Source organism: Empidonax traillii, unplaced genomic scaffold, assembly GCF_003031625.1.
Source record: "Empidonax traillii isolate 1590-97213 ecotype Southwest subspecies unplaced genomic scaffold, ASM303162v1 scaffold1870:size53683, whole genome shotgun sequence".
In the NCBI taxonomy this organism is placed as follows: domain Eukaryota; kingdom Metazoa; phylum Chordata; class Aves; order Passeriformes; family Tyrannidae; genus Empidonax; species Empidonax traillii.
In genome coordinates, this window is record NW_020957063.1 from 36,970 (window position 1) to 50,058 (window position 13,089).

The following is a 13,089-nucleotide window of genomic DNA, read 5'->3' on the forward strand; positions in this document are numbered from 1 at the left end:
AGGGGATAAAAGGCCCGGCGGGCTCTGGGCTCAGCTCCAGGCTCTGTGCCCTCCTGCAGCCCAGCAAAGCCGCCACCATGGTGCACTGGTCAGCCGAGGAGAAGCAGCTCATCAGCAGCGTCTGGGGCAAGGTCAACGTGGAGGAATGTGGGGCCGAGGCCCTGGCCAGGTACGTCCAGCTCAGGAACCCGCAGAGAAACCCCTCTGGTCACAGGAGTGGGAATGTGTCTGACTGCCTGCTTGTGTCTCTCCCCAGGCTGCTGATCGTCTACCCCTGGACCCAGAGGTTCTTCTCCAACTTCGGGAACCTGTCCAGCCCCACGGCCATCGTTGGCAACCCCAAGGTCCGTGCCCACGGCAAGAAGGTGCTCACCTCCTTCGGGGAGGCCATCAAGAACCTGGACAACCTCAAGGCAACCTACTCCAAGCTGTCAGAGCTGCACTGTGACAAGCTGCACGTGGACCCTGAGAACTTCAGGGTGAGCTGTGCTTGGGGCTTCACCCTCCGTCTCTCCTTCCTCAGAGCATCTCAGTGCTGGGGGGTTTCAAACAGGCATAAATAACTCATATTTTATTTACCAAACAGGAAGAGGTTGGCTGGGGTGGGAACTGGGGGAGGGAGGAAGGTTTGGCATTTGATAATGCAGGGGAATACCAGGTTCCAGGCTGTGAGGACAAATTTAGGGGCAAACACAGGGAGATGCTCTGAAAGCCTGGAGGCTCATGCAGGCATGGCTTGATAAAAGGGGAAGGATGTTGGGAGGCTGAGTGGGGCTGAGGGTGGAGAGCAGGGAGGGAAGGAGGGTGGAGAATATGGAGGGAAGTCCCCCTGGCACCTCCTGGCCCCAAGGATAGGGACTACTTTGTTGGGGATCATTTCATCTCCCCATTTCCCAGGCTGGCAGGCATGAGAGGAGAGGGAAAAGCAAGTGTGGGATGGTCTGGGGCTGGACACTGATGGGAAAAGATGGAGACTGGGATTGGAGAGAGAGGAGAGGTCTGAGTGGGGGGAGAGGATCAGCAGAGGAGGGGGGGAAGGAGGGGAGAGAAGCCAGAGGTCAGGGCATAGGGCACCCTCGCTGAGGGTGAGGAGAAGGAGCAGATCAGGCTGGAAGGGACTGGGAGGGCTGGATGGGGCTGGGGGCCTCTGCTTCAGCCTCTGTCTAAGCCTGGCACTGGGGATGTAGCAGGTGGACCTGGCACTGACCCTCTGCTCCAGCAGGTGTGGGGTTTCACAGCAGAAAAAAAAAAAAAAAGACAAAATATCTGGAAATGAAATCCAGAGGCTGGAAAATGCAGGTGTGAGAGGAAGCAGGTGGATAAGGGTGCCTGTGGCCAGCACAGGGCTATTGTCCTGCACAGAGCATTCTGATCCCAGAGCAGGGTGCCCCCAGCCCCTGGTGCCAGGCTGCTGTGCAGGACCCAGGGCTGTCAGCACCCTGCTGACCTGTGTCCCTCCTTCCCTCCCCTCTGCAGCTCCTGGGTGACATCCTCATCATCGTCCTGGCTGCCCACTTGGGCAAGGACTTCACCCCCTCGTGCCAGGCCACCTGGCAGAAGCTGGTGGGTGTGGTGGCCCACGCCCTGGCCCACAAGTACCACTGAATGAATCCTCGGGATGCAGCTGCCTCTGTGACAGGCAATAAACCCCACATTTTCCGGAATTCTCTGTGTTCTGTGTCTCTGTGGCTGCCTGCGGGGTGGGAGGAGGGGAGGGGCAGGAAAAGGGGGTGGTGGGCTCTGGGGTGATGGAGTAGCACACCCCAGGGAGGCAGCCAGGCTGGGCACAGGGAGCCAGGCTGCTCCTCCCAGCCCTCTGGGCTCTCTCAGGCATCACTGCTGCTGCCCTTCCCTGCTGGTCCCAGAGCTCCACACACAATGTGATGTTGGGGTGTTCCCCACAGACAGAGCTCCAATGGGACATCAGGGGATACTGGTCTGAAAATCAGCGATGGGCAAAGCCCAGCCCACTCAGTGCCAGCCCAGCCAGTCCCCCTGAGCTTGCTGAAATGCCTGGGGAGGGGGGATTTAGCCCTGTTCTCTGCAGAAGGCCAAGTGCAGGGCAAACAGGGACCCCCCTGGCCCTAAACTTTTCTGCATGGGATGCCTGCAAGGATGTAAATGTGCAGAGATTCACTAATTAGGCAGAAGTTTGGCCCCACACAAGGATTTAAATGTGTAGAAGTTCACTGGGTAGGCAGAAATTTGCCCATCCATACTTTGGTACCAATGTATTTTTAAGAAGTTGATCAAAGGCATTTTCTGCACCAGTTCTGAAAACACCCCCCGTTACTTTGTGCATTTTGATCAGAATTCAGTGTCTGAAACATCTGCCCATCCCCAGGGGATGGGATGAGGGATGAGGGAAGCTTTCAGGCAGGACGGATCAGAGCCTTTTTTTACTCATTTTGGTTTAATGGTAACGTATTTTTTCACTGGAATGGGAAGATTCCATGTAAGCACCTCCGTTTCAGCAGTGCTTTTTCAGGAATAACTTAAAAAAGCAACAAGAAGAGACAAGTTGGTGTCTCAGGATGGTGAAACCCTTGTTTTGCATGATTTAGGAATACATTTTCTGCCTTTCTCTTGATAAAGCAGGGAACTTATGACCACTCTGTCCTGCAGACAAAGGGTCCAGGCTCTCTGGCAGCACTGGGAACATTCTGGGTTGAATAGAAAAAGGCCCCCAAAACTGCATCCAGCTTTCCTGCAGCATGGCCTCTCCTTCCAGCCAGCAGTGGGCATTTCAGTGTGATTCCAGGAGGTGAGACCTTTCTCAACACCTTGTTCCAGTCCAAACCCTTGGGAATTTGCCACCACACCCACAAAATGATGGTGGATGCACCAGCAGCACTCCCAGAGCTGCTGGGGTGTTCCCAGCACGGTCCCAAAGCAGCCCCCACGTGTGCAGTGGCTGTGGACATCAGAAATGTGTGCTTGTCCCGGTGTCTGTGAACTCCTTCACCACCCTGTGCTCCTCCCCTATGGACACATCTCTGGGGGGGGTGTCCTGCTCCCTGGACAGCACAGGATGGTCCTGTTGGCCTGGATTGGGGTGGATTTGGGATACAGGGGCAGGGTGAGGTGCTGGTGTCACAGAGCCAGAGGGTCCCACTTTCCCAGTAAGAGTTGTCCCTCTCTGGTGTGAGAAAGCAAAGTTACAACCAACCACCCCCCTGACCCCAAAGTGGGGGGGTAGAGGAGAGCACTGGGTACTGTGGTTGCCCCTGCATCCCTGGGAGTGTCCAAGGCCAGGCTGGACGGGACTTGGAGCACCCTGGGCTGGTGGAAGGTGTCCCTGCCCAGGGCAGGGGTGGAGCTGGATGGGCTTCAATGGCCCTTCTCATCCAAACTATTCTGGGATTTTGGAGTGGGAGCAAAGACACCCTTGAAACCTGTTGGCTTTGGACACCAGACACTGCATGTTGCAGAGGGGAGTGGGGGCTGGCCTGGCTCCAGAGCCTGGGCACAGATGCCACAGCTGCTGATAAGCGCTCTGTAAAGCTTGGCGTGGGACACTCCTGCTGCAATCAGCGACAATTAACTCTGCCTGTGCAGAAGGGCCGTCCCTGGAGCTGCCTTTGGACATAATTGGAATGGTTTGTCTCTAAAAAGGAAGGTTTCTGCCCGTGGAAGAAGGCAAGTGTGTGGCCAAGACATCAAGCATGACTTGAGCAACCTGGTCTAGTGGAAGGTTCCCTGCAGGGGACTGGAGTGAGGGGATATTGCAGATCCCTTCCAACACAAACCATTCCATGATCCTAGGATTCCATGATTCCCAGATTCTATGACTTAGGAGATCTTCCCCCACACAAAAGGAACCAGCTAGCTGGGAGGGTGCTTGGGGGCAGAGTCCTGAGCACAGTGAAATCCATGCCAGGCAGACAGCTACACAACCCCTCGTTTTCTTTCTGGGGATAAGCTGCCAGCTATTGCTGGGGGTGCACTGGGGAGAGGAGATCTCCTTTTGATTCTGCAAACAGGAACAAAGTTTCAGGATTTGCCCCTGCTCAGCACCTTGTGATGACCATTTCCCCTCCCACCCTGTGTCCCCAAACTGCTCTCTCAGCAGACAACCTCTGTGCTGGGAGCCCCAGCTCCCAAAACCTGCCAGCCAGGCTGCTGCCTCCCAGCCATAAAGAAGGGGATATTAAAATGGAATTAACTCTTCCTTATAAAAGTGGATGAGGCAGATGCATCCCCTGGAGAAGCCCCAGGCTGAGCCCAGGGCTGGGACTGTCTGGGCCTGTCCTGCCTTTGGGTTTTGCCAGGTCTCAAGTACCCAGAGCTGCTCAGAGCAAACGTCCCTGCTGTCCTGGCCAGGCTCCCCCTGCCATCCTTGGGGGCACCTTTGGGGCAGTGTCTGCCTGGCTGGGAGCTCGTTACCCGCTGTGGCTGCCCCTGCATCCCTGGAAATGCCCCAGGCCGGGTTGGATGGGGCTTGGAGCAGCCTGGGCTGGTGGAAGGTGTCCCTGCCCATGGCAGGGGATAGCACTGGATGAGCTTTAGGGTCTCTCTCCACAGGAAGCAGTGTGTGATTCCCTGATTCGAGTGCAAAGGCCAGCAGGAACAGGGATTCCTGGTGGAATCCAGAACCCCCGGCCGGGCTGGGCCGCGCCGGCAGCTCCAGTGTGTGCTCGGGGCTGAGCGTGGGGGGAGGTGATGCTTGTCCACCCCAAGGCAGAGGGGGGAAAGGGCCCCTTTTCCCCTTGGACAGCATCCAAAAGCGCTATCTTTCCCTGTGCAGCCCCGCTCCCTCCCTGGCCCCGACCAATGGCTCCAGAACTGAGATTAGGCCGAGCCTGTATAAAAATGCCGGGGGCAGCCTCTGGCACCACCTCCTGCCATTGTCAGGGAAGCCCCAGGCAGCCCCTCTGCTCGGCACCATGGTGAACTGGACAGCTGAGGAGAAGCAGCTCATCACCAGCACCTGGAGCAAGGTCAACGTCGCCGAGTGCGGTGCCGAGGCCCTGGCCAGGTAGGTCGAGCTCTGGGAACCTGCCCAGAGGCACCTGGAGAGAGGAACCACTCCCATCACAGGAACATTAATATGGGACTGTTTGTGTCTCTCCCCAGGCTGCTGATCGTCTACCCCTGGACCCAGAGGTTCTTCGCTTCCTTCGGGAACCTGTCCAGCCCCACGGCCGTCCTGGGCAACCCCATGGTGCGTGCCCACGGCAAGAAGGTGCTCACCTCCTTCGGGGATGCCGTCAAGAACCTGGACAACATCAAGAAATGCTTTGCTCAGCTGAGCAAACTCCACTGTGACAAACTGCACGTGGACCCCGAGAACTTCAGGGTGAGCTGTGCTCGGGCTGCAGCCTTGGCTGAGCACAGGGGGCTGGCCTCTGGAGTGGGGTCCTGGAGGGGTCTGACAGTCAGTGAGACCCCAGGAGAAACCCCGAGACTGCCCCAGCCTGGGAGTCTGCAAAGGGCAGGGGGGATGAAAGGGGAGGAACGGCCCTCTTTGGGGAGAACAGAGACAAGTTACGGAGGTGAGATGTGTGAGGGGAGGGACCCAAGCAGGGCAGAGTGGTGGGGACAAACAGAGTCAAGCACATCCTGGTGGGAAAAAACATCCTGGAGCAGCCAGAGAGCAGAAGGGAAGAAGCTGAGACAAGGAAGAAAGGGAGGGAAGAGCTGAGCTTGCCTGTGATGGAGAGGTTAAACCAGGAGGGAAAACAAACACAGCCATTTCAGCGGGAGGGATCTGAGCCCAGGGACAGCCAGGGTGGGCAGGGATGGAAAAGGAAGGGTTAAACCCAGTGGAAGCAGGGGGAGGACACTGCACAACAGGCAAGGGAAGGTGTTTGGGGAGGATCCACCACACCCAGGGATCCTGGTTCCTGCCAGAGACAAAATCTGTGCCACGGGGCTGGGGTTGGTGGTGAATTCCCCAATAACTGGTGTCCCCACACGGACACCTGGGTGGTGTGACAGTGGGGAGGGGGTGGAGGGCAGCACCTGGCTGACAGCTTCTCCTCCCTGCCCTGCCAGCTCCTGGGTGACATCCTCATCATCGTCCTGGCCTCCACCTTTGGGAAGGACTTCACCCCCGCCTGCCAGGCTGCCTGGCAGAAGATGGTGCGTGTGGTGGCCCACGCCCTGGCCCACGAGTACCACTGAGCTCCCCCCAGCATTCCTGCCTGGAGACACCCCTGGGGAATCCTCCTGGTCTCTCATTGCCGAATAAACACCAACTGCTCAGCCAAGAGGAGGTGTCTGGCTCTCTGTGGGAACAGGCTGGGGAAGGGAGAGGGGAGGATCACACACGGGGGGCAACACAAGCCATGGTCTCATTCATGCAAGTGAGACTTGTCTAAGATGGGGAATCCAGGGGAACATTCAGGACAAAACCCAAATAATCACCACAAAATGCAGAGAAACACTCTGGTGCTTTTTGGAGACATGGGGTAACATTTTTTGGTTTAATTTTTTGAGCCTTTCACAGAGTAAGTGAAACAAAACTGTACAGAAATGTGCAGTGGGAGAAAGGACAGGGAGATTGGGTACATCATTTGTACCTTCCTTCATGTAATGAAAAATGTGGGGGGTTGTTTGTTTGTTTGTTTCTCTGGTTGCTTTTTTGTTTTGTTTTGTTTGTTTAGCTATTTTTGTTCGGGTTTGTTTTTGTTTTGTGGAGGGTTTTTTGCCTAAATCATTGTCATTCTCATATTAGCAAAGGCAGAATGTCATAAACACAACTATCAAGGCCAGGTTGGACGGGGCTTGGAGCAGCCTGGGCTGGTGGAAGGTGTCCCTGCCCATGGCAGGGGTGGCACTGGATGGGCTTTGAGGTTCATCCCAACCCAAACCAGTCTGGGATTCCATGAAACACTGCCCTGCTGAGTGTGGAGGGCTGGGGGAATGTGTCATCCCCAGGGTCCTTTGGCCAAGCCCCCTCTTGTGTTGAGCAGTCAGAGGAGGAGTGGGGCACTCATTAGACACGAGGGCAGCTCATGCCCATGCCAACACTTTTCTCCATGGCCATCCAGACCCCTCTGGGGCATTCCTGCACCCCACGAGCTCCATCCCCGTGCCCAGCACCGGCATCCCACCCTGCCACCCCCAGCTGGGAGCAGGAGCAGATGTGCAACCCCAGGAGATCCGGCTGCCTCTCCCCCCTCTCGGCAACGCCACTGCTCCTCAGGCTGCCAAATCCCCGGGCAGTGTGCTATCTCCTGCTGCACATCTGTGCAGATGTTTTTTCTTCACGGGAAGGGTGCTCAGCCTGCCCAGGGGCACAGGCAGGGGCTGCCCAGGGCATTGGGCACACAGAGAGCACTCCGGGGGCTGGGAGGGTTTTTCCAGCCTCGGTGATCCTGGGATTCTGTGAGATCCCAGTATACCCAGTCTTCCCACCTCTCCTGGGGTCCCGTGAGCCAACACCCTGCAGGCAGTTGGTGTGCCCCGAGCTATAACATCTCCCTTGCAGCCCTGCTGACCTTTGCCAACAGGCTCTTTGAGGCAGGAACTCTCTCCTGGCTGCAAAGGCTCTGCCATGGTTTTAGTAGTGTCACCCTAAAGTCATCAAACTCTTCAAGAGTTGATGGGAAAGAACAGTGAGAACCCAAAGCCTGACATGTCCTTCAAGAAGAGGAGAGACACTGGTGCATTTAGAGGGAGAACCCAAAAGCCCCAAGTCTAAGCCTTCTGCCTGGGGGGTTTGCACGGTCTGAGGGGCACCAAGGCCTGCAGACACCGTCCCTGGGGGCTGCTGTGGGGCTGGCAGGGTGCCGGGCCTGGACCCGGCGTGCAGATAATGCCACCCTGCAGCGGGGCTGGAAATCAGGGATGGAGGGGACGCCCGGCCCGGCGCTGGATCTGGGCACCTTGCCCTGGGGCCCCACCCTGATGTCGGGTCCCCTCCCTTGGGGTGCCAGGGCCGCGGGGCCCCCCCGGGGGCGCAGCCAATGAAGGGGTGCAGGGGCGGGAGGAGGGGCTCGGCACAGAGTATAAAGGCAGGGCTGGCAGAGCCGCCGGCCAGCGTGCGATCCCTCGGGAGCCAGAGCCTTCTCCAGCCCTGCCACACGCAGCCCTCCAGCCGACGCCATGGTGCAGTGGACAGCCGAAGAGAAGCAGCTCATCACCGGCCTCTGGGGCAAGGTCAATGTCGCCGACTGCGGCGCCGAGGCCCTGGCCAGGTAGGTCCAGCTCCGGGAACTGCCCCACCACGCCCGGACAGAGACCACCCCAACCGCGGGAGCGTTAACGTGACCCGTGTCTGCTCGTGTCTCTCCCCAGGCTGCTGATCGTCTACCCCTGGACCCAGAGGTTCTTCGCTTCCTTCGGGAACCTGTCCGGCGCCACGGCCGTCATGGGTAACCCCATGGTGCGTGCCCACGGCAAGAAGGTGCTCACCTCCTTCGGGGACGCCGTCAAGAACCTGGACAGCATCAAGAACACCTTCGCCCAGCTGTCCGAGCTGCACTGCGACAAGCTGCACGTGGACCCCGAGAACTTCAGGGTGAGCCCTGCCCCGAGCGGGGGCTCCATTCCCCCGGCCCCCATCCCCACCCTGGCAGGGATTCACCCCAGACGTGGTGCTGCAGGGGGAACAGGGCTGCTGTTTGGAGGGAGGGGGAGAGGCAGAGGGACAGAGGGAAGGGACCAACCTGCTGCCTGGTGAGAGGGTGCAGGGGGGATGGGAAGGGGTTGTGGAGGTGGTTTCAGTGCAGGAAGGGATGGGGAGAGCAAAGAGAAGGCAGCTGTTAAACAGGAAGAGGTTTGAGCCAAGGGGAAAGCGAAGGAGCAAGAGTGAAGCTTGGCCTGGAGGAGAAGGGGGAGATGAGTGAGAAGAGCTGGATGCCTAAAGCAAAAGAAGATCTAGAGGGAGACAGAGCTTTGGTTCCTGTGTTTGTGCAGCTCAGAGTTCCCCAGTGGGGAATTAAGCCTGACATGTCTTCCCAGGGCTGGCAGAGATCCCCCCATGTCAGCATGAGCTCGTTTCTCATGCCAGGGTGCTCCGAGGTGCCCAGTGCCAGCTCCCTGCCACACTGGGAGCTCAGCTGGGTCTTCTGCTTGGGACAAACTCCCAAATGGAGCCAAAAGGGAGAAAGAAAAATTTAATCAACAAAATTTCTGGAGAATTTTCAGTTACTCTTCCCAGAGGGCATCAGAACCTGAACCTTTAGAGGTTTAAGAGCAGAGACCGGGTTCAAGGTGCATCTTAGAAAGGACTTCAGGGAGGCTTTCAAGGCTACAAATTTCCTGGAGGCTTCCCTGGGTGTCATGTGAGTGCTCGTGTGGGGCACTGCTGACCTGAGTGTGCTCTTGTCCCCCCAGCTCCTGGGTGACATCCTGGTCATCGTCCTGGCCGCCCACTTCGGCAAGGATTTCACTCCCGAATGCCAGGCTGCCTGGACGAAGCTGGTGCGTGTGGTGGCCCACGCCCTGGCCCGCAAATACCACTAAAGAGCAGGAAAGCCCCGGCAGCCCCGTGTCCTGCACCCGCTGCCGCTTCCAACAGCCAAATAAAGCTCATCCTGTGAAGCCTCCACGGAGTCTGAGTGTCCCTGAGGGGCTGGGGGGGCACTGGGGGGGCACTGGGGGGGCACTGGGGGACACTGGGGCTGGGGTGTCAGTGGGAGCAGGGCCCCAGAAAATACTCCCTGCCTTTGTCGTGTGTGGGCTGGGTGGTTTGTGTGGGATTTGCCTCTGGAAATTGTACTTTGGGGATATTGGGTTGAGCCGTCCCTGCCGCCCCCGTGGTCACACGCTGGGGAGGAACTACTCAGAATTTCACTGGGAAACCTGCCTGTCTCTCCCAGACAAGGGGAGCTGGGAGGTTTCATATTTTTGGGGGAGGAGGATAAACAAATTGAAGACTTTAATCTACCCTGGCTCATCCCTGGCATCAAACCCACCCGAAATCAGCTGAGTCACACTGGCCCAGCAGCCAGCTGGGTGGGGGCAGGTTGGAGATAAACATTTTGCTATCAAGGCCTGTCCAGACTTTGTTTATTCACTTCCCTCCCACCCTGCGCCGCCCACGCTGCAGTTTGGGGGGTTCTGATCCTGCCAAGAGCAGAGGCCTCATCATTTTCTGGGGGCAAGGATGGATCAGTGCTCTGCACACGCAGGGTGCTGGGTGGGTTTGGGTGTGTGCAGAGCAGGACTCGTTTGGGCAGAGCTCGTTCTTGGCACGGGAAGCACCATCTGAACGGTGACGCAGCAAAAACGGTGGGGAACTGCAGGGACCTGCTCGTTTCTTAAGGGGAAACATTGGGCAAAGCTCTTTTACCCCAGGATCTCTGCACTGTGGCCTAACCCTGCTTCAGCCACGTTTCTGGGCACTCCACTCTGCCCTGACCCACAGGAGAGTGTTAAAAACCCTCTGTGAGCCATAAATGCCCTTTCTCACACACGTCTGCCAAAGGAAGAGGCTTTTTGTTCCTGCTGTCAAGGCAGACACTGAGAAGGTGAGAAGACAAATTGCAGAGAGTCCCAAAGGGTTTTTCTCCCTGCAGGGAGGCTGGGTGGGCACAGCAGCACCAGAACCCCCCAGTTCTTAATGATTTTTCATAGGTTTCATGATAGATAATAATGGTTTTGTATGAATATGATTGTTCACAGACTTCAGGGGGGAATGACTGAATTATTTGCATAAGTAGTTCTGCTGTAAGTGAGGTGTGTGGGGGTAGCAACGACTAGAGAGCTGGAGAGGGACTTCGGACAAGGGCTGGAGGGACAGGACACAGGGAATGGCTTCCCACTGCCAGAGGGAAGGGATAGATGGGAGACTGGGAAGGAATTGCTGGCTGGGAGGGTGGGCAGGCCCTGGCACAGGTTGGGCAGAGAAGCTGTGGCTGCCCCTGGATCCCTGGAAGTGTCCCAGGCCAGGTTGGACGGGGCTTGGAGCAGCCTGGGCTGGTGGAAGGTGTCCCTGCCCATGGCAGGGGTGGCACTGGATGGGCTTTAAGGTCCCTTCCAACCCAAACTCCTCCATGATTCTATGACCCTGTAAGCCAAGCAAACCTCTCAGATCAAACCCTAAAGATCAGCCCAGCAGGACAGGGCTGGGCTGGAACTCCTGATGTTCCTTTTGGGGTCCCCCTTCCCGGGAGCAGGGAGAAGGAGCGTGACAGGATGGGAACAGTCCCACTGGTGCTGCCCATGGCTTCACCCTCCTCCCCATCCCTGCCTGGGGGATGGCTCCTGAATCCCTGTCCCCCAGCACACAGATCCTGTGGGATGTCCCCTCCCCGTGCTGCTTTCTCTGCTCCCATTTCAGGATGTCAGAACGTCCCTGTGGGTGCCAGCACCCCTGGGTGACGCCTGGAGCGGTGCTGGCAGCACCCAGGTCCTGGCAGGGCTGATAAGGGGGTGCAGGAGGGGGAGCACTGGTGCCTGGCAGCGTTTTCCCTGCGTGTTCTCCTCTCCCTGACTGTGGCTGGGCTGGGCTTGATTTGTCATTGTGCTCCAGCACCCCACACTGGGGTTTCTGGAGAAAAGGCAAATATAGGCAAATCTGATGAAGATTATTCATCCCTGTTCCATTAAAAAAAGTCTACAACTAGAGAGGGAAAGAGATATTGTCAGGCTGGAAAGGTCCCTCGGTATTTTCTTTCTTTGAGTTGATTTTCCTGCCATATTTTCAGTACAGAAGACACTGAGCAGGAGATGGTCTGTGGAGGAAGGCAAGGGCTGGTGCCTGGAGAGCAGCTTGGGCAGCCCTGCAGCTCTGCTGCAGCCTGGCCACCCAGCCATCCCCTCACCTGCCCCCAGCTCTTCCCTAGCCCAGTCCAAATCCTGTGGAAGACAACAGGAAAACAGCAGATTGCTCTGGGTGCCTTGGGATCAGTATCAGAGCCCCTGTGCTTTCAGCAAGGGCGGTGATTCTTGGGGTTTGTGCAGGAAACAAAAGAGGAAAGCTCCCCAGGGCATTGCTCCTGGCCTGGATGCACCACCCCAGTGTGCTCAGGAGAGCCCAAATGTCTCCTCCTGGGGAGCCCAGCCTGGCTGCATGTGGGCAGACTGTGGAATTTGGCAGGTTCTGAAGGGGAAGGCTCTGGGCTCCATCCAGGCTGGACATCTCTCAGCTGAGCTTTTGCTGCTTTCCGAGCCCACAGCAGGTCCTGCAGGGACAAACCTGGCGTTCTAAGCCTGTTTCACCCACCCTTTATGGGTGTGGCTGGAAGCAGAATTGGGATGAGCAGGATGTGCTGTTTGGTCCTTGCTCCCCGTGCAGCAGCACTGCCTTGGGCTGGTCCTTTAACATCTGAGGGGAGAACACCTGGGTGAACTTCCCATGACAGGAGTGTGCAACAAGACAACCCCTAATGTCCCTCCAACCCAAACCAGCCTGTGATTCTACCAGAGAATACCCCGAGTTGGAAGGGACCAACAAGGATCATGGAAGTCCAGCTCAAGCTGGAATCTGATGTGCAACAATGATTCCTCCTGCTCCAAAAGGCACAAATAAATCAACAAGTTCTGTTACAGGAGGAGGAAAATGGGGCTAATGCAGATTCTGGCTGCAGAGCCTGAGCATCTGAACAGCTCCAGCACTGCCACAGCTCCTGGGGGTGCAGGGAGTCCTGGGGCAAGGCAGGGACCTGCACGGTCTGCTGGGGACAAACCCCCGGGGTCGCTCTGCCACGGGCTGGAATTTGGCCTGGACATTCCTCATGTCACTGAGGGGAGGCAGAGCCCGGTGTTTGGGAGAGCTGAGGTACAAAGCTCACCCACCCTGACCCCAGCCCATGTCCAGTGCTCAGGGACCATCACCCAGGGCTCCTGCAGCCCCTTCTCCACAGCGGGGCCGGCACTGGAAGGTGAGAGGAGAGCTGCCCTGGCAGAGGGGAAGGGACAAAGCTGGAGCTCAGGATAACCCTTCCCTCAGGGGCCCCATCCTGCTGTGCCACGCCCTGGCCATCCCCTCGTGCTCCCCCTCCCAGCGGAGGGGACCCCCCACCCCATGGCCCCTCGGGGCCGGCCGGGAGGGGCTGTGGGCAGGGGATAAAAGGCCCGGCGGGCTCTGGGCTCAGCTCCAGGCTCTGTGCCCTCCTGCAGCCCAGCAAAGCCGCCACCATGGTGCACTGGTCAGCCGAGGAGAAGCAGCTCATCAGCAGCGTCTGGGGCAAGGTC

The 13,089-nt window shown here is 57.7% G+C and overlaps 3 protein-coding genes across 7 annotated transcripts in view; all 3 read left to right on the forward strand.

Annotated features, from left to right (window-relative positions):
• Positions 1-13,089, forward strand: part of LOC114071158 (hemoglobin subunit epsilon) — an 18,902-nt gene that overhangs the window by 3,592 nt on the left and 2,221 nt on the right. The window contains exons 2-4 of one of the 5 annotated variants that reach the window (XM_027908889.1): positions 132-169; positions 257-479; positions 1,477-1,653. In XM_027908889.1, the coding sequence (XP_027764690.1) occupies positions 132-169; positions 257-479; positions 1,477-1,605 (390 nt within the window). In that variant the 3' untranslated portion in view covers positions 1,606-1,653. Of the gene's footprint in view, positions 1-12; positions 170-256; positions 480-1,476; positions 1,654-13,089 lie in introns of those variants that run through there. The other 4 variants (XM_027908886.1, XM_027908887.1, XM_027908888.1 and 1 more) reach the window with 4 other exon arrangements.
• LOC114071157 (hemoglobin subunit beta-like) lies at positions 4,844-6,128 on the forward strand. Its single transcript, XM_027908885.1, has 3 exons — positions 4,844-4,978; positions 5,077-5,299; positions 5,998-6,128. The coding sequence occupies exons 1-3, from the start codon at positions 4,887-4,889 to the stop codon at positions 6,124-6,126; spliced, it is 444 nt and encodes a 147-aa protein (XP_027764686.1). The 5' UTR covers positions 4,844-4,886; the 3' UTR covers positions 6,127-6,128.
• LOC114071156 (hemoglobin subunit beta) lies at positions 7,971-9,497 on the forward strand. The gene is made up of 3 exons (XM_027908884.1): positions 7,971-8,144; positions 8,245-8,467; positions 9,286-9,497. The coding sequence occupies exons 1-3, from the start codon at positions 8,053-8,055 to the stop codon at positions 9,412-9,414; spliced, it is 444 nt and encodes a 147-aa protein (XP_027764685.1). The 5' UTR covers positions 7,971-8,052; the 3' UTR covers positions 9,415-9,497.

What these genes read in the sequence shown, in the direction of transcription:
- LOC114071156 (XM_027908884.1), top strand. Translation starts at nt 8,053, where the DNA reads ATGGTGCAGTGGACAGCCGAAGAGAAGCAGCTCATCACCGGCCTCTGG. An exon ending in GGCGCCGAGGCCCTGGCCAG is followed by an intron (nt 8,145 to 8,244) that starts GTAGGTCCAGCT and finishes GTCTCTCCCCAG; the next exon opens with GCTGCTGATCGTCTACCCCT. An exon ending in TGGACCCCGAGAACTTCAGG is followed by an intron (nt 8,468 to 9,285) that starts GTGAGCCCTGCC and finishes TTGTCCCCCCAG; the next exon opens with CTCCTGGGTGACATCCTGGT.
- LOC114071157 (XM_027908885.1), top strand. Translation starts at nt 4,887, where the DNA reads ATGGTGAACTGGACAGCTGAGGAGAAGCAGCTCATCACCAGCACCTGG. An exon ending in GGTGCCGAGGCCCTGGCCAG is followed by an intron (nt 4,979 to 5,076) that starts GTAGGTCGAGCT and finishes GTCTCTCCCCAG; the next exon opens with GCTGCTGATCGTCTACCCCT. An exon ending in TGGACCCCGAGAACTTCAGG is followed by an intron (nt 5,300 to 5,997) that starts GTGAGCTGTGCT and finishes CTGCCCTGCCAG; the next exon opens with CTCCTGGGTGACATCCTCAT.